At 35.0% G+C, this 20,370-nt stretch overlaps 1 protein-coding gene across 13 annotated transcripts in view; it reads right to left on the bottom strand.

The window, feature by feature from the left end:
* SENP6 (SUMO specific peptidase 6) overlaps window positions 1-20,370 on the bottom strand; it is a 121,159-nt gene that overhangs the window by 5,390 nt on the left and 95,399 nt on the right. For 9 of the 13 annotated variants that reach the window (XM_064288145.1, XM_064288167.1, XM_064288111.1 and 6 more), the window contains 8 exons: window positions 17,672-17,794; window positions 16,572-16,664; window positions 12,258-12,688; window positions 9,673-9,723; window positions 6,008-6,111; window positions 3,070-3,158; window positions 1,507-1,575; window positions 1,251-1,401 (listed from right to left, as the gene is read on the bottom strand). In XM_064288145.1, coding sequence (XP_064144215.1) covers window positions 1,251-1,401; window positions 1,507-1,575; window positions 3,070-3,158; window positions 6,008-6,111; window positions 9,673-9,723; window positions 12,258-12,688; window positions 16,572-16,664; window positions 17,672-17,794 — 1,111 coding nt within the window. The remainder of the gene's footprint in view (window positions 1-1,250; window positions 1,402-1,506; window positions 1,576-3,069; window positions 3,159-6,007; window positions 6,112-9,672; window positions 9,724-12,257; window positions 12,689-16,571; window positions 16,665-17,671; window positions 17,795-20,370) is intronic. The other 4 variants (XM_010586641.3, XM_010586650.3, XM_064288131.1 and 1 more) reach the window with 3 other exon arrangements.

The raw sequence follows: 20,370 nt of genomic DNA, 5'->3' as shown, positions 1-20,370 counted from the left end.
CAGACCACTATGCGTTTTGCAAATAAAGTTTTAATAGAACACAGCCACATTTGCTCATTTACATACTGTCTTTGGTGGCTTCCACGCTACAACAGCAGAACTGAGCAGTCACAAGAGATTGTATGACCCACAAAGACTAAAACATGTACACAGAAAAGGTTTGCCAACTCAGTCTGGACAGAATTCAACAAATAAAACAGTGAACATGGCAAGTATTATGACAGAAGTACAGAGTACAAGTAGAATATATACGCAGGAGCTTAATAAAATTCCTAGAAAATGATGTTTAAGCCGAGACATGAAGGACGAACAAGGGTTAGCCAGCCAAGGAATGACAGAAGCAACAGGCAAGAGTATTCAGGTAAGGAAACATTTATCAAGGCCTAGAGGTAAAAAAAAAAAAAAACTTTCTTTTTTACAGAGGTAAGAAAGAACATGATACATACAACATGAGAAGCTGAATGATGTTCAGATGGCTAATATAAAAAATGAATGAAAGGCTAGAAGCTTAGGCAGGGGCAAGATCATACAGGTGCATACAGGCCATGTGATGGATTTTAGTCTTAACTGAAGAGGAACAAGAAGCCACCACGAGAAGATTTAAAGGACAAAAGTAACACAATTAGATCTGTGTTTTGGTTGACAGGGTCAAATGGTGCTGGGAGGTCAAGAACAAATTCAATATAAGACTGAGGGTGAACACAGATTAAATAGATTTAAGAAGGAAATAGGAGTTATGGAAATGGAGATCCGACCCGTTGCCATCAAGTCAATTCCAACTCATAATGACCCTACAGGACAGAGTAGAATTGCCCCATAGGGTTTCCAAGAGCGGCTGGTGAATTCAAACTGCCGACCTTTTGGTTGGCAGCCAAGCTCTTAACCACTGTGCCACCAGAGGTCCAAGGAAATACAGACAGTGAATATAAATATCTCTCAAGAAATTTATCTGTGAAGGGGAGAAAAGAGGCAGTCTGAATCAGAGACTTCTTAAGATAGAAAAAGTCAGGAGAGACAGTTGATGATATACATGGACTGATCAGTGATGGAATGAGTTCAATACGCCTTAGATTTGATGAAGTATAAATACAGCATTTTTATGCCTTAAAATTTCTCCATTTTGGGAGTTTTTGCTCTCCGGAATAATTTTTCAACTGAAGTTTTCAAATTTCTCTAATGTATTTGTTGTGTTTTTTACACTAAAATAGGGCCAAGTACTTTATTATACCAGATCGAAAATTGAAACCCACCTCAAAAAAGCTCTCTACATACTGCAATACATACACACCACAATCACTGAAGTTGTTTTGCTGTGGTACTTTTGGATTAGAGCCTTTCATAACATCTTTGGAAAAACTTCTTTTACTTCCTTTTTTAACTTCCCATTCCACCTCTAGATACCTGCAATAATGCACATATAGTAAAAACATACATATATGTAAATATGTATAACCCCTCACCCCACCAGAAAATGACATGAAGTATGAGGTCAGGTTTTGAACTTACTCTCGTAGAATTTTTACAACATTTGACCGAGAAGGGCCTCTAAGAGAGTCCATAAGCAGGATACAAGGTCTGCAGGGTAGAAATGATCATGTGTTAAATATTTTATAATGTTGTAAAGGCATTAAAAATTTAAAATGTGGCACATTAATAATGAAATTTAAAACTTTCGGAATTCCCTTTGTATGCCTCAGTAAAGCTTACGGGAAGAAAAAAATCTGACACATACATGCAGTTTAGTAATTCTTAGATATCTATGGTTATATTAAATACTGAGTTACAGAATATTAATTTAACCATATCTTAGTTATAAACATATTTCATTGTTGGTCCCTAAAAATACTTAAAAAATTTAGTATAAAGCCAAAACAATTCTGAAGTTTTGAAAATCCCCATACTCCCATATCATCAAATGTGGGCCCATGCAAAAGCAGAAGGAAAATAATCCTATTTTAAACTAAAACCTACTGTAGATAACCAGGCAATCACTGCATTAAAAAATTAGTTTAGAATCCAGTGTGTGTGTGTGTGTGTGTGTGTGTGTGTTTGTGTGTGTGTTTTGGCAAGATTCCACATCAGAACATGCCCCCCACCAAAAAACCAAACCCATTGCTGTTCAGTTGATTCCAACTCATACTAACGCTATAGGACAGAGCAGAACTCACCCCACAGGGTTTCCAAGGAGCAACTGGTGGATTTGAACTGCCGATTTTTTGGTTAGCAGCTGAGATCTTAACCACTGAGCCATCAGGGCTCCTCAGAACATCCAGTATAACTAAACACCCAGCCTTCAAAGTTTTAACTCTGTAAAGCTATGTTGTAAATCTAAGTAAGTGAGGAAGTCTAATGTAGTGCAAAAGTTGTGGAATATTGAAGACCTAAGTTCTTGAAGATCTGGAGATCTGGGACAAATCTCTTAATTTGCCTTGGTCTCTATTTTTAAATTCATAAATGAAGTTTCTTTTTTAAAGGCTATTAATGGAGTTTTAGCAAACATTTTCTACAAAAAGTAAAAGGAGATTTAGTCAAGAAATAATACTTCATCACCTAAGAAGTTCAGAGCCTCTGGGGAGACCTTAGAACAAACACTTCTGAAAACTAAACAGGCTCACTCTCTTTTGGGGCTCCCATCTGGAACATGTCCCATAGGACTGCCCTGAGTCATTCCATAACGTTCATATAGTAGCTATGAAACCAGTCTAAACCCCAATTCCCATGTTGTTGATTAGAATGGCAGTTCACAGTCTTTCTCTGCTCAAAAACACTATATTCCCAAAAGGAACAGTGGTTTACTATGGAAATTTGTGTATGTCCAAGTACATGTATGTGCATGCACACAGAACCTGGAAACCTGGGCAAATGGAAGACTGAAATAATTATCCATCTTCCCCAACCTGATTCCTGGACAGCCTGCCCCTTTTTCCTCACTGAGCAGCCTTTGTGACTCTTGCTCAAATATTTCTTTAAACACAAACTGGCAGTTATATTTTATTCTATGAGGGTACTTAAAAAAAAATTATGTAGTTTGTAATCCTGATCTTTGTAAGATATACAGTTAATGCTTACTGTTTACAGATTGTAGGCTTTAAATGCCACTGTCCTACTTCTGAGTTGCAAGTATCATCAGCAAGGAATCCGTCATCACTGCTATCATCCTATAAAAGAAAGCTTAGTCTTAGTACTGAAAATACATAATTTAAATAATTCTTGAACTAACAAAATAGCACCATTACAAAAACCTTTGTAATAAGCACACAAAAACTTTTCTATTTAGGCATATCAGATATGAGAAAATTTGCTGTATCACTTTATTCCAATTATCTAATGTCATGACACTGACATTTCAATAAAAAGAAACTACCGATCAGATTAAGGAGTGAGCTACTTGCATCAGGTGGACACCTGAGACAATGTTGGGATCTCCTGTCTGGAGGGGAGATGGGAGGCTAGAGGGGGTTAGAAACTGGCAAAGTGGTCACGAGAGAGACTGGAAGGAGGGAGCGGACTGACTCATTAGGGGGAGAGTAAATTGGAGTATGTAGTAAGGTGTATATAAGTTTATATGTGAGAGACTGACTTGATTTGTAAACTTTCATTTAAAGCACAATAAAAATTATTAAAACAAAACAAAACAAAAAGCTACCAATCAGAGATCTAAAAACATTGTTAGTTTTACTCAATCTAGAATAAATCTTTAATGATTAAATATATTATGACTGATTCTTCTCCCCTCAAATACTACTGCTCTGATTTTAGTTTATTTTTATAAAAATTTAGTTTGTTGGCTAAGACAACTGTTCTACATCAGGGCATTACTCATCTTTATTATTATTTTACATAAATAATTTTTCACATCAGAAATATTTAAATAATTTTAGGAAACACTGCTTTCCTTGACAAAACCATAATCCACTAAAGAGAAATTAGTTTAAAAATACTGTGTCTTATTCTGTAGTTCTCTTGACTATAAGATAAACAAGGCTTTTTTCTTTATGTTTGGAGAAAGCTTCCGGCAACACTGTGAATGGAATAATCAAATAGTAGGAACAACAACATTAAAGACCAACTAGACTAGCTAATTCACATAAGAGATAACTGCTATGACTAACTGAGCATAATTACTCATTCATAAGCCATGGATACAATTTCCACATATATCTGTATATATATAGAAAAACATTGTATCTCACAGTCACACACTGTAAACCAATACACATCACAAAAAATGGCTTTCGTTCACAAAAGTACTGAGCAAAAACGAAAAATGTTAAGTATGAAGCCATCATCACTTTAAACAACTCAAAGCTAGTCCTAACAACTAAAGAAAGGTCAGAAATTTAAAGAAATAGATGCCGTAGATTTGTATAAATTTCTCAATATAAAGCACCCTTTAAATATTTTCAAAAACATACTTTATTCTTAGTGTTAATAAGACATTGCTATTCAAAGGCATTTGACTGTGTGGATCATACCAAATTATGGATAACAATGCGAAGAATGGGAATTCCAGAATATTTATCTGTGCTCATGAGGAACCTGTACACAGACCAAGAGGCAGTCATTTGAGTAGAACAAGGGGATACTGTATGGTTTAAAGTCAGGAAAGGTGTGTGTCAGTGTTGTATACTTTCCCTATACTTATTCAATCTGTATGCTGAACAAAATAATCTGAGAAGCCGAACTATATGAAGTAGAACATGGCATCAAGATTGGAAAAAGATTCATTTACAACTTACGATATGCGGATGACACAATCTTGCCTGCTGAAAGCAAAGAGTACTTGAAGCACTTTCTGATGAAGATCAAACACTACAGCCTTCAGTATGGACTGCATCCCAACATCAAGAAAACAAAAATCCTCACAATTCGACCAAAAAGCAACATCATGATAAATGGAGAAAAGACTGAAGTTGTCAAGGATTTCATTTACTGGGATCCACAATCAACGTTTATGGAAGCAGCAGTCAAGAAATCAAACGATGTACTGCACCAAGCAATCTGCTGCAAAAGACCTTTTTAAAGTGTTAAAAAGCAAAGATGTCACTTTGAGGACTAAGGTGCGCCTGACCCAAGCCATGGTATTTTCAATCGCCTCACATGTATGTGAAAGCTGGACAAGGAATAAGGAAGACCAAAGAAGAATTGATGCATCTGAATTATAGTGTTGAAGAATACTGAATATACCATGGACTGCCAAAAGAACGAACAAATCTGTCTTGAAAGAATTACAGCCAGAATGTTCTTAGAAGTGAGGATGGTAAAACTTCACCTCAACTACTTTGGACATGTTATCAGGAGAGACCAGTCCCTGCAGAAGGACATCATGCTTGGTAAAGCAGAGGGTCAGGGAAAAAGAGGAAGACCCTCAATGTGATGGGCTGACAGAGTCGTGGTAACAATGGGCTCAAGCGAAATAACTATTGTGAGGATTGTGTGGGACCTGACGGCGTTTCATTCTGTGGTACATAAGGTCGCTAAAAGTTGGAGGCAACTCGAAGGCACCTAACAAGAGAAACAAGATTCCAAAATACTGGAATGACCTACGTTAATTTTAACTAAATACTATCTACTGCTGCTATAATACATACAAATAAAATGAAAGAATAAAACACTGGAAAAATAGAAACGATAATAATTTTGCCATACTCTTACTTCACATAATTGAAAATTTAAACACTTGCCTCTTGAATGTTAGACTAAAGGTTAAATAAAACCCTTGAATGCTTTGAAAGAGGGAGAGAAAAGGTGACGATGAATTAATTTTATATTAAAGCTTTCTGAGGAGGGTAATATTAGTTCAGCCTACAGTGGTAAATAAAAAAAAAATAACACTCATACATTTATCCTGGGAACTTCTGAACTGGAAATTGTATTTGTGTTTTGAAATGAGATCAAATCCAGAAGGCATGATGGTTTTTGCTTACAGGAATTGTCTATAGAAACTCTCTAGAAAATTTTCAATTAGATAAGAGATTAGAACTTTTTGCTAAGCTTTTGCCTTCACCTGGTTATCCTGATCTTCTGAGAAGTCGATGAGTTCATCTTCGAGCACTTTACCACCTTCAGATGATTCATCACTATAGTTTAGTCTGATTTTGCTTAAGCCATCTGTATTAATAAGAAACAGTACATAATAAAAGCTATGCATATAAGTTGCAGGCTATGATATCAAAATTAGTGCTATTAATTAATGATACAGTAATTAAGGATACAAAACTTGGTTAGGCATGTAATATCACAAATATAAAATAAATTATTTGTAATAAAAACCTGGATGCACATATTAGAGTTGTTTCCTTAGTTATCAGTATGAAAAAAAAAAAAAACAACAAAAACAAACTGGGTATGAATTATTTGATCAAAAATATGTATAAATATATATATGTATGTATATAGGTATTTTTGTGCTAGGTATAACAGATACCTTCAACTATTAATGCAAGTTACAATAGTCTAAAAATAACCTAAATATTCAATCATGGGAATAGTTAGCAACTTAGGGAACATAAAATGAAACTGTACAGAGTGAGAAATTATTTAACACAGGGTAAAAATATAATCATGATTAAAATTAAGTAAAGCTTGCTTCTGAACAAATAATAAATATTTGAAAATGAAAAGAATCATTGTGTTAGAATGGTAGTTATGGACAAGTTCCCCCAATTCTGAATATTTCCTTCCTGCCTTGGTTGTATTCATAGACTTTTCAATAAATAAAAACAATGCAGTGCTGGTAGTACAAAAATAAGTGACTCATAGGAAAAAACTGAAATGGTTACTTTCTAAAGGTCCATTCCAAAAATCTAATACAGGCAGTCCCCAGGTTACAAAAGAGATCCGTTCCTAAGTGTGTCTAAGTTGAATTTGTAGGTCAAGTTGGAACAAGTGCATACAGTTCTTATAAGCCTTACTTTAGGAAAGAAAGGCTCGAAGCCTTTTAAAGGATTTAAAAGGTGCTCGCCAGCAAGTGAAGGCGATTGTGATGGAGAATTTGTTGCATGTGGGGTTGGTTCAATCGTTTCAAAGTGAGGGCACATTTACGTAACACTAAAGGGCAAGTAAGGGTCTGTTAAGTTGGAAGTTAGTGATCCTGGGACATACTGTACTTAAAAATCAATTATTTTATTGAAAGAAGCAAATCATACAAAAGCTTTAAAAAAAGCTCAGTATGGAAGGATGAACTACATAATCATCATACGACAAGGGACAAGATTTGTAGGAAAGTAAGATTTACGTGAAAAGAAAAAATAAAAAATGAATCAGGGACTATAATGCCAATATACCAGTATTATTACAAAGCATGCTACTTCAAAGATTTAAAGAACATAATTTTATGGTTTTTTTAGACACGTTAAAATTGGTTTTGGCGTAAGTTATAAAAAGGATATTAAGAATATTAATATATATAAACAAGATGGCATGGGAAAACAGCAAAATAAAATGTGCTCCTGAAAAAGCTGTATCTAAATCTAAAATGTGGTGATCAGAAGTATATTATTTAAAATAACTTAATAAAACATCATGGTAAATCCTTTTGGTATACAAAGAAGTTATTCTTCCATTAATCTTTTTCAAAAACCTGTATTTTGTGTTTGTATGAAGCTGAAACATCTATATTTGAATAAAATTTGTCCAAATCCTCAGGCAATTCAGAATTAATAACAATTAGGTTATTCTAGCAGCAAATCATTCCTACCTATGAATATCTGTATCTAACTTACATAAATTAAACTACAATTTCAAAAAAGGGAGAAAAATAATTTAATACAATCTATTCCCTCCATTACTTTACTCAATAAACAAATGCCATAGAGTAAATGGAAGGGTAATAACTCAATCAGCTGTTCTCTCAATGAGTCTCAATTCCTAAGGGCTTCTTATATAGTAAGGTCATCTGAAGAAGCTGACGATGATTCTAGAGTATAAACATACACATTTTTCATGCACCATGCCATGCCAATTACTTCATATGGCATCCAACTCCAGAAACAGCAAGCAAAAGTAATGATACATTATTTTCCTACAGGTGACTTTAAAACGTAATCTCTGGGATAACATGCAATTCCACTTATTTACTACAGCAGTAGCAAACACTTGTGATTATATATGTTTCATAGTTGAAATTATGTTAAAGTTGTCTAATATGCATCACTTAAGTCCTGTCAATTATACTTTTCAGACCAAACAAAACTCAGTATATTGTTGTCAGCTGCCGTTGAGTTGGCCCCCAACTCATGATGACCCTATAAACAATGAAACAAAATGCTGCCCGGTCCTGCACCATATTCATGATGGGTTGTGGATTGGACCATTGTGATCCACAGGGTTAGGGTTTTCACTGGCTTTTTGGAAACAGACTGCCAGGCCCTACTTCCTAGTCTGTCTTAGTCTGAAAGCTCTGCTAAAATCTGTTCGGCATCATAGCAATACGTAAGCCTGCACTGATAGACAGGGCGTGGTTGTGCACTGGCCAGGAACTGAACCCTGGTTTTCTGCAAGGAAGGCGAGAATTCTACCTCTGAACCCACCACTGCCCTCAGAACTCAATTACTGCGATATTAATCAGATCACAAAAATTTTCACTATCTTCATTTTTAATATGCCATCATTGTATACAGGATAGACTACTTAACCATTTTCTCTGTGGCAGTAAAGGAAGCTCCGGAGAGCACTGTTAAGTACTTTTGGGTCAGTAAACCCTCGGACACATCTGATAAAAGTTATGGGACCTCATTTCTGAAAAAGGCACAGACTTACTCTACAGCAACAATTTTCAAACTGTGGGGCACTATCAGAATTAGATTAAAACAAGCATTAAGAAGAACATTAAATATCAGTGAATCACACACAATAATGGTAATTTTGTGAAGCATTTATTTCAGAGCCCTTGCCTTTAAGAAAGATATAACTGATGTGGTTATACACATATAAGAACAGAAACAAATGCACGAACTACAATAAAGATAATGAATAAATGAAATAAACAGATATCAAAAAGGCAATCTACATAGTATTCTTTACTTGTGGTCTCTGTTGGATTCTTGAAGTCATTTACTCAAATTTAACTGGCTACTTCTTTTTGTTGTTGTTTGCTACTAGGCTAGGACATTAATTTATAGAATGCCACTAGGAATTTCTAGGTTTATATATATAGAGCCCTAAACTTTGTCCCATTGCTTTGCTTTAAGTCGTGTACTTTAATTCAATCTGAATTCACATTAAAGAAAGACCTAAGATTATGTATCAGAGAAGGACTTTCTTTTTAAAAGGAATGAAAAACAGTGACTTGAAGGCTTATGCTACAGAATGGCAAAAATGGTCATCAATCTCTAAAGAGGCTATTCGCACAGTACTTGGTGGTTACCTAGTTTGCCTATGTTCACCCTATTTCCTGCCCCATGAAACAGAGTGTAAAGACAGCTAGAAGAGGAAGTATTTATCTGCTTGGCTTTTGATACACTTTTTTGCTATAATATCGCTCAATTTTCTTTTTCTGCCTCTTAAGCTTATACCTCTCACAGAACAAAAAGAGCAACACTCTGGGCCTGCTATCAACTTTATGCAGCTTAGTAGTCAAATGAATCAAAATATTCTTGCAAGTGCTAAACAGCAGCTTTCTGACTATAATAATATAAGCTGGTATAAGTATTAAGAATGTTTAATATTTACAATTTTTGGTAGATTCTTCCTGAAGCCACATATTGGTTCCAACTTTTTTTCCTTCAAAGAAAGCATAACAGAGCTAATCACAGTTTTAATAAGTTCACAAGGCACATACTGGAGCATGTTACGGGTTCTATGGAGTAGATTAATTTATTTGTGGTTTGAAGAAAAAATGATAGAATGGATATCACATTTAGTAGATCAACTGAAGTTTTAGATGTCTATAAAGGTGACTGAGTGCTAGAAATACGGAATTGACTCAAAGAAGAGAATCAATGTATTAAAACTGAAGGAAAATAAAGAAGAAGAGTTATTGGACCAGTGCCCCTCCTTTCCCATAGAAAAATAGTGAAGAAGAATGAGGAACCGATCTTTAACCTGAATGCAACTATTTTGGTGGAGAAAGCTTTAATTTATGCCTCTGGCTATTTGACTTTTACAACATGTCTAGTTGGTCTATGGAATAATAGCTCCAATGTCAGTTAATTTACTTAAAATACATAATTACAGAAATGTGAAAAAATAAAACTGTAATAAGAACCACCACTCTGCTTTTTAATATCATGATTAAGAAGCAGCCCAGTTTTTTGAATATACTTTAGCTCTGAAGTTTAGAAAAATTTTACTGCCTGCTGATCATTTGAGTAACCACAAAGAAAAAACTTTTAATCAGTTTTTAGCTAGCTGCTATCATTAAAAGATAAAGAAAGAGGAAGTATAAGTAATCTGGACTTTACAGAAAATCCACACCCGAAGTACCACATACATATATACATTTTTAAATAAAACATTTCAAATTTTTATTTTGGGTTTTCATTTAAAACCAAGCTAAGCAGAAACTAAAAAAAAAAAAAAAAAAAAAAATCCTTTAAGAACACAATTTTATTTCAGAAAACAGATTCACTTCTCAGATATCACATTTAGAAAGTGTGACTTAGACAATAAGAGATAATTTGGAGTAAGAAGCTAGAGGGAGGATAAAGGAGTGATGACAATGAGAAGCAAATCAAATTAAGTAATGTGTGGAGTGCCACCTACATAACAAAAGAAGCTAAAAGTCAGTCAGACAGGTCATAGGTGTAGTTTCAATTAGACATTAGTACTTCCAGATTTGATTCACTCCACTCTGCCAGGTTAATCATGTTCTCCCTATCAGTCCACATTTCTACCTTGATGTGCTTGACGTCTTAAAGCATACTTTCCGTAAAATAAATTTCCATTCTCTGGTATCTATTTTTACAATTTAGAAATATTTACAGATTAGTAAAGATTGAAATTATTTTTTAAAAAAATGTCTGTTCTTTGGAGAAATAATCTATATCCCATTTTTAATATTTCAGATTTTAATTGGAACCATCTTTTAAAGTTTATTGAATGCCACAACTGAAAAAAAAAAAAAAAAACCAAGAACACTTAAAAAGTCAATTCAGAAAAGTCAAAATTGATTACAAACTCCATTAATCTTCATTAATCAGAACTATCGCAGAGCTTGTTTTTTAAACAGAAACAGGTAAAGCATAAGAAAGCATATTGTTATCAATCATCTACTTTTTTCAACAGTAACATTCAAGGCATTCTCTGGGGGCAGTAAGGACTTATCCAAATCTCATAAACACGGGTAGCAAGTATCATAATTAGGTGAGTGTGAAAGAATATGATAAGCAATGGTTAGGGTTTATCTAAAAGCATTAAAACAAACAAAAACCAATATAACAACATCAATTAAACTCCCACCAGTACAAAGAATACATTTCAGCTGTCAATCTGCCAAACTTTCTACATTCATATTATATAATGATATAAGAAGAGCCAATGAATAAAACTGGAAATATTTTTTAGCCAAGAAAGGTTAGACAAAAAGAAATAAACAAGAAGAATCTATATATAATTATTCTTAGTTAAGGTTTTAACTATATAGTATTTCCTAAAATTAAACTCCATCCCTCAGCATGTAAATGTATGTAAATCTGATCTAATCATGCAATGGATCTCACTTTATGCAGCTGTAAATTGAGACTGAATTACTTTCCCTTACAGATCTAAGACTGTACAACTACTACTTATGTTAAATACAGCAAATTTCCTATGAAATAAAAATAAATCCAAGTCCCAACACTAGAAAATGTAAACCTAGTAAAAACTGAACTCTGTTGGGGTGGGAAAAAGGGACTGATTGCAAAAGGAATGATGGAAAGGTTCTAAATCTTGACTATGGCTGTGACTATATGACTATATATATTTATCAAAGCTCATTGAGCTATACTTATAAACGAGTAAATTTCATTTTATGTAAATTATATACCTCAACAAAAAACCAAAAACCAAACCCATTGCTGTCGAGTTTATCCCAACCAACCGCAACCCTATAGGACAGAGTAGAACTGCCCCATAGGGTTTCCAAGGAGCAGCTGGCGGATTTGAACTGCCGACCTTTTGGTTAGCAGCTGAAGTCTTAACCGCTGCACCACCAGAGCTCCTATACCTGAAGAAACCTGACTTAAAAAAAGTCCACCCTGAATTCTAATCCTATTTATAAAAAAATTCAATTTATTCTGAATTCCTTCATTCTTTCAAAACATTTGGATACATACCTGTATGGTGTATAGAACTTAAATATTCATTCTGTAGGCCATTCTCACTTTTAGTCCTATCAACAACTTCCTGGCAAGCAGATTCTCCTTTATTTGATTCTTCATTTTCATTTGCAGTATGATTTACTTTTTTCAGACTACATTTCACACTGCATATGTTTCTCCGATAACGAGGGTCACTTTCTTCCTGTACAGCATTTGAATCAATTACAGCTATGCAATGTTTTCTGTTTAGAATCTTCTTAATTACAGGCTTGGCGGAAGAGTTTTGTGAACAACTGTCCATTTCATTGGCTGAAGGAGAAGAAATACAACTGTCCTCTAAAGTTGAACATTTTTGTATGAATGTGTTTTCATGGTAATGAGGATTAGGTTCATATTTTGGTTTTTCCAAACCAGGGAAACAAACAACAGCCAAAAACCAGTGGGCACTGTAAAAAACAAATGAAACTACTGAATATATTATTATAAAAGTTTATTATATTTGGCAATAAATATCAATTGAAATGTTTCTTCTAAAGCTTTTGTAAACAAATTTATTAAGAATGCCCAATATTTTTAATTCTCAATTTAAAAACATTCTTTTGTTAGAATTTTTGTTAGAATTATGTAGCTTGAATTCAGTTTTATAAGCAATCCATTGAACATTTTCTTGCTTTTGGTATAAGAAATGCATTGCTTCTCCAGGCAATTTAATGTAATTTACATTACTCTACAATTCATCATTACTATTCACCCTTTTGTCCTCTTTATATCAAAGTGATAGAAAACTATCTGCCTCAATATTAAAATGTCTTCAGAAATCTATATATGTGTAGACTGTATAGTTTTCAACATTTTCTAAGTATTATGTGTGTGTATCTACCTTTTTTCCTTTTATTAACTTCTACTGTGTGTTTTAATAAGGTACCAGTTGCCATGGTGCTGATCTAGACTCATAGCAACCTCATGTGTGTCAGAGTAGAACTGTGTTCCATAGGGTTTTCAACAGTTAATTTTTCAGAAGTAGATCTCTAGGCCTTTCTTCCAAGGTGTGCTGGGTGCTGAGTGTGTGAACCATCTGCACCACCGAGAGATTCCATTACTAAGATAGAAAGGGCTTACTACTGAAAATATTTATGTAAGTAAACCTTTAAAGGTTTCATGCTATATTGAAATTTAAATATACTGAAAGGAAATAAATTTTAATTACTAAAGAGTTTCAGCTATCAATGTACTCATGACATAGTTGAATCTAGGTATCACAGTTCCCAACAGCAGAGGGCAGTCCATAGGAAACTGTACAGTCTAGGCTTATAACCAATAATAATCTAACCAATAATTTTCTCAAGAGCCTATGATTTGCTAGGAACAGTGATATGTGCTGGGGATACAATAAACAGGCTACAGGTGTCAGAGAGCTTACAAGCCTAGTATAATTCCCAAGGCCTAGCACAATTATTTGTCATGCAGTAGGTTTAATATTTGCTGAATCAAAAATGAATACTGTGACAAGGATAGAAGTTATTCCATAGTCTGAGTTCTACAAAATGTTAAATTAACCCAAGGTCATATTGAGAAACAATACTCTTTATCCTTTCTTCAGACAGCATGTAGAAACATCACAGAGGCTCATTTCATCCTCGGTATGTAAAGACAGATGGATAAATGCTTTCCTCCTGTTCCAAATTATTAATCCTCAGTATCCTTATGAACTTAAAAAAAAACCATTGCCATTGAGTCAATTACTCATAGCGACCCTATAGGACAGAGAAGAACTGCCCCATCGGGTTTCTAAGGAGTGCCTGGTGGATTCGAACTGCTGACCTTTTTGGTTAGCAGCTATAGCACCTAACCACTAAGCCACCAGGGCTTCCTTATAAACTTAGGTCAGGCTGTACTAATAGAAAGGGCAATACACTAACTTCCTCATTTCGTCAACTCTAAGACAAAGCTGTATCTTGTCATATCTGAATTTTAGAAATGTTAAAATATGAAAGAAATGTTTTTAAAAAATTGATGAAATGTGGTATAATCCAGTGACTCTCAAACTACAGCCACAGCCTAGGTCTATCACAGTTAACATTTTTTAGCTGTGTCAATACAGATAAGCCATAAAATTTCTATTGTCTCTTTTTATGAATTAGGAGAAGTCTTTTCTTTGGCTGAAAGAAGAAAGCAGAATCAGATAACCTTGAGGTCACTTCTAATTCCTTCATTGACCTTGAATAACCAAAGGAAGAAGCGGCTAAAACAGACAATTTCATCTATCTCAAGATGGATTTGACCCAAGTATCAAATTTCTGCTCCTTGTCAATTACTGTGACAATTTTTAACAAACAGCTTATAAACTTTTAAGCTTAAAGATATTAGTATCACCAATAAAATTAAAAATAAAATAGATGACAACTATATGAGTGTTTACTGTTTTGTTCCTATAGGGCTGGCATGAGTTGGGGGCTGGCTAGATCACAGCTAACAACAACAACAACCTAATATCATTAGGGAATATACACATTTGTGGCTCTACCTCTTAAAAAAAAAAAAAAAAGACAACTTGATTTGGAGTCTATTCTTCTACTTATTAATGGCAAATTTCTTCTGCAAAATCCTTTATTAGGCCTACAACTTTGCCCATTCTCCCTCAATAGACTGGAAGCGTTAACAGTATACATCAGATACAGTAACTAAGAGGCATGTACCTCTAACCCTAAAGAGCATGCACCCAAATTATGCTTCTATTTAAAATTTTTATACTTAATTTCCGATAAATGGCTTTCTATGTATATCCTGGAAACCTTGGTGGCACAGTGGTTAACTACTACGGCTGCTAACCAAGAGGTCGACAGTTTGAATCCGCCAGGCGCTCCTTTGAAACTCTACAGGGCAGTTCTATTCTGTCCTATAGGGTCGCAGTGAGTCGCAATCGACTCGACGGCAGTGGGTTTGGTTTGTGTATATCCTCCCTTTCATCCAAGTAGGCTGCTCTACCTCAAACGTTACTTTTTATCACATATTAGTGCCAAGAAACTTAATTTGGGGAGAACGAAGAGAGCAATTAGTTTTAAATTGTATTAGGATACTATGTTTGATTTCAGCAAATACACAGCTTTCAAGAGGTTGTGCTTTATAGCCATAAATGAACGTTTTGACTTAGCCTACCCGCTTCTGACTGGGCAAGTAATGGAACACAGGTCTCATGATTAAAGCAAAATTTTAAGTAACTGGGATTTGAAATTGACTATCCTATAGGTGAATTTGTTTTTTATAGTGTCAAAGGAAAAAAAAAAGGCACATTCAGAAGCTAGCCTGTCACTAGGTCTTTTAAACACAAACAATTTCACAGAAAACCAACCTTAGACAAGGTTACTCTGACACCATGATAAAATGAGACAAAACAAGGCCATTTCATAATTTATCTAAGCGGAGACAAACACGAAGGTCACAGTGCAACTCACAAAATACCAACCCCCCCCGCCCCGCTTTTCCTGCTAAATTGGCAAATGCTACTTTTTTACCCAATCACAGAATTTCTGCAACCAATCTAGGGCAAACCATCACCTCCTAGGACCCTTCCCCAAGTCCCCTAGCCAAAACCCAAATCCTATAATAGATTCTTCCTAGCACTCTCTTACTGAGACATCTCATGATTACACATGGTGTGCATTCTCCCTTACTGCAACAAGTAATAAATCCAAGTTGTTCAACTACAGGTAGGTATGTTCCTGGTGGGCTTTGGCTGGAGGGCATAGAAAAGCAATTCCCCTGCTTCAAAAAGAAATACAAAAAATTCTCAGGTCTTAATTACACAGTAATACTATCCAAACACATAAGTATCTCTCTAGTCATTGAGAGGAAGTAACAGTGTTAAGTACCTTCATTTATTTACAAAATTGCTTCAAGTAATCAGAACAGCCTAATATAGAAGCTGGTTTTCAATCTGCACAAATTTCATAACTCCACCCATCACTGATTTTTAGTTGAGACAAAGCTTTTTGTAAACCAAAGAGTCAAATTTTTCTAAATGATGTAAACATCTTTTTGTATAAAATAACCTTTCTAAACAATGTTTGCTAGACCACTAGCACCACTGTTTATTTTTTAATGACATTAGTCTACCTTGACCATTAAAACTAAATTTAAAAAGGTATCTGGTCTAGTGATTGCTAAGTTCAATATCATACATGATTCACTGGAAATCTACATTAATTTTCGTAAGATTATAAAAATATAAATATATACATTTCTCAGAAAGAAGTTTTATAATGGACATCTTCATCTCAGAAAAACATTTTCTAAAAATTGCCATCACATTTACATAAAATTCTTACTCACGCTTCATTAAGGGGTACAAAAATAAAATCCTTCTCAAAAATATCTACATGCCGGGTCCAGGTTTTTACTCTCCCATGTCGCTTTTGCTGTATTCTGTCAGACAAGAGATAAACTATCAAGCTTCTGAAAAGTCTCTAGTGCTTCAGCTTATATGCAGCAATTTATAAATTACGAAGATTCAACAGCAAGAACACTTGTGTAAGATGGTTTAAGCAATCGGGGAAAGAAAATACAGCATTGGAGATGGAGCTAGGAAGGCAAGAAACTGTTCATCATTGGATATGGAAGAAAGAGGTATTTAATTCCTGCACTACATCCTAGAGGTTACAACACTTGTCTTGCCTAGACTTAGCTCTCCACTATAGTTTAGAATTGGTTCCAGCAACTATGTTAAAAGGCATATTGGAGCACTGCCTACAAAAATTTTGCAGAAAAACAGGCAGAAGAGTGAGAAATATCTGAGGGCAGATGAAGCAAGGAAGACTATGAGTACAGGGGAGCAGTGAAGGAATGTATATCGTCAACTCTTAAGACACAAAATTGGGAATTGTCAAAATAGTACAAAACATTATTTATATTATGTACAAGCAGCCATCAATTCATTTAACAGTAGTTACGACAAAAATGTGTCAGCATTTTATATTTCTTCTGAGTAGTTACCAGCAAGAATTCAAGCTGGATACTCAATATATTGAAAAAGAATTATAAAGAAAATAACTCAGACCCAGTATCTAGAAGAGTACTTCCTTAACTTGTTTGAAAAGAATTATTCAAAGAGCTTATTACAATTCCAGACTCATAAGATCCTCTAGGGTACAAGAACATCTTGAGTGAAACAAAAAAAATCCATATTTAATAAATAATATATAAATAATTTTTTAAAAACCATCAGGCATATTTGGGAAGCACTGTTCTAGGTATCACACCTAGACCTTTATGAATTCTAAGTATTCTTAAAGCTTTAGAATATTATGAATTATAATCATTTTGTAAACAATAGAACTAAATAATGGTGCCTCAATGCAGATAAGTAATTTTTATTAAGTTAAGCTTGAGTGACTTATTACATTTGTTAAATATCTTTAAAGAGCTTGACTTACGACAGATTGGTTGTTTCAGGAAGATTTCTCTTCTCTCTCTGATTAAGGCGTTTATAGAAAAAAGAACTGAATATATGAATTCGGTCAGCTTCTTCTTTCTTCAGTTTTTCAAGCACTAAATATCTGACAAAAAATAATTCCAACGTAATGCATTTAATAGTTCACTTTTTATTAAAAAGTCAGCCAAGCAGTGATCGAATATCTATTTAGCCATCCTCAAACTGTTCCTATAACTGAAAGAAGTTATCAGAAATGTTTATTATTGTAGACAATGATAAACAACAGGCTATCCTTGAGCAGAGAAGTGGTATTTGAAAGTAAATCCATGACTTGTAAGACCTAATATTTTATAAGAACACATTCTAAACTCACAAGTAAACATGTGTTCACACAAAAACTTGTATATCAATGTTCATATTATTATTAATAATAGCAATCTATAGCAACACTCCCCATTTCCCACCACCATTCCCCCCAAGCCCCAGGCAACCACCAATCTCTTTTCTGTTGCTATTAAAACTCTTGAATTGTACACTCAAAACAAAACAAACTCTAAACAAACAAAAATGAGTTGGCCGTACTTATGTGGAGCTATTTCTGTGGTCTCGATTCTGTTCCATTTATCTATATACCTGTCCTTCCACCAAATCACAGAATCTTGAATACTGTCGCTATACACAATATGTTTGTATGCGTTCACACTCATGCAGAATTCTGGTAGACTGATGTCTTCCACTTTAGTCTTCCTTTGAATAACGTATTTAAGTTCCTTTGCTTTTCCAAATAATTTCAGAATAATTTTGTCTCTCTAAAAAAAAAAAATCTTGCTGGAATTTTGATTGAGTTGCACTGAATCTGTGTATCAATTGGGAGATGACTGGTATCTTTACTATGTTGAGTATTCCAATCCATGAATATGGTGAGTTTCTCCATTATTTAGATCATGTATATAAATCTGAACATGTGTTATTAAATTTATGACTAAGCATTTCATTTTTCCCTTTTTATTTTTATTGTGCTTTATGTGAAAGCTTAAAAATCAAGTATTTCATACAAATATTTATACACCTTGCTATGTACTCTGAGGTGCTCTCCCCGTAGAAACAGCACACTCCTTCTCTCTACTCTGTGTTCCCTGTGTCCATTCAGCCAGCTTGTTCCCATCTGTCTTCTCATCTCACCTCCAGACAGGAGCTGCCCACATACTCTCATGTGTCTACTTGAGCCAAGAAGCTCATTCCTCATCAGTACCATTTTCTATCTCATAGTCCAGTCCAGTCCCTGTCTAAAGAGTTGACTTTGGGAATGGTTCCTATCTTGGGCTACCAGAAGGTCTGGGGACCATGACCTCTGGGGACCTCCTAGACTCAGTCAGACCATTAAGTCTGGTCTTTTAACAAGAATTTGAAGTCTGCATCCCACCGCTCTCCTGCTCCATCAGGGATTCTCTGTTGTGTTCTCTGTCAGGGCAGTCATTGGAGGTAACCGGGAACTATGTATTTCTTCTGGTCTCAGGCTGATGTAGTCTCTGATCTATGTAGCCCTGTCTCTTGAGCTCAAACTTACTTGTGTCTTTGGTGTTCTTCATTTCTCCTTGGCTCTAGGTGGGTTGACACCAATTGATGCATCTTAGATTGCTGCCTGCATGCATTTAAGATACCAGTTGCCACTCACCAGAGTGGGATGCAGAATGTTTTATTATGCTAACTGACCTAAACATCCCCCGAAGCCACGGTCCCCAGACTCCTGCCCCTGCTACTCTGGCCTTCTAAGCGTTCTGTTGTATTGAGGAAATTGCTTTTGGTTTAGTCCAGTTGTGCTACCTCTCCTGTATTGTGTGTGGTCTTTCCCTTCACCTAAAATAGGTCTTGTCTACCCTCTAATAAGTGAATACCCCTCTCCCTCTCCACCCTTGTAACCATCAAAGGATATTCTGTGTTTAAACTATTTGAGTTCTTGTAATTGCAGTCTCATACAATATTTGTCCTTGTGCAACTGACTAATTTCACTCAGCATGATGCCTTCCCGATTCCTTCATGTTAAGAAATATTTCACTGGTTCATCATCATTCTTTACTGATGCATAGTATTCCATTGTGTGAATATACCATAATTTATTTATCCATTCATCCGTTCATGGGCACCTTAGCTGCTTCCATCTTTTTGCTATTGTAAACAGTGCTGCAAAGAACACAGGTGTGCATATATCTCTTCCCATAAAGGTGCTTACTTCTCAAGGATATATTCCAAGGAGTGGGACTGCAGGATGGTATGGTAGTTCTATTTCTCGCTTTTTAAGAGAGAGCCAAATAGATTTCCAACATGGTTATAACATTTTGTATTTCTACCAGCAGTGTGTAAGTGTTCCAGTCTCTCTACAACCTCTCCAACATTTATTATCTTCTGTTTTTTTGGATCAATACAAGCCTTACTGGAGTGAGATGGTTATCTCATTGTAGTTTTGATTTGCATTTCTCTAATGGCTAATGATCGTGAGCATTTCCTCATGTATCCGTTAGCTGCCTGAATGTCTTCTTTGCTGAACTGCCTGTTCATATCCTTTGCCCATTTTTTAACTGGGCTGTCTGTCTTTTTGTATTTGAGTTTTTGCAGTATCATGTAGATTTTAGCGATCAGATGCTGATCGGAAATGTCATAGCTAAAAACTTTTCCACAGTCTGTAGGTAATCTTTTTACTCT

Source organism: Loxodonta africana, chromosome 1, assembly GCF_030014295.1.
Source record: "Loxodonta africana isolate mLoxAfr1 chromosome 1, mLoxAfr1.hap2, whole genome shotgun sequence".
In the NCBI taxonomy this organism is placed as follows: Eukaryota; Metazoa; Chordata; class Mammalia; order Proboscidea; family Elephantidae; genus Loxodonta; species Loxodonta africana.
The sequence above is the reverse complement of the archived record's forward strand: the minus strand, read 5'-3'. Positions and strand labels throughout refer to the sequence as shown.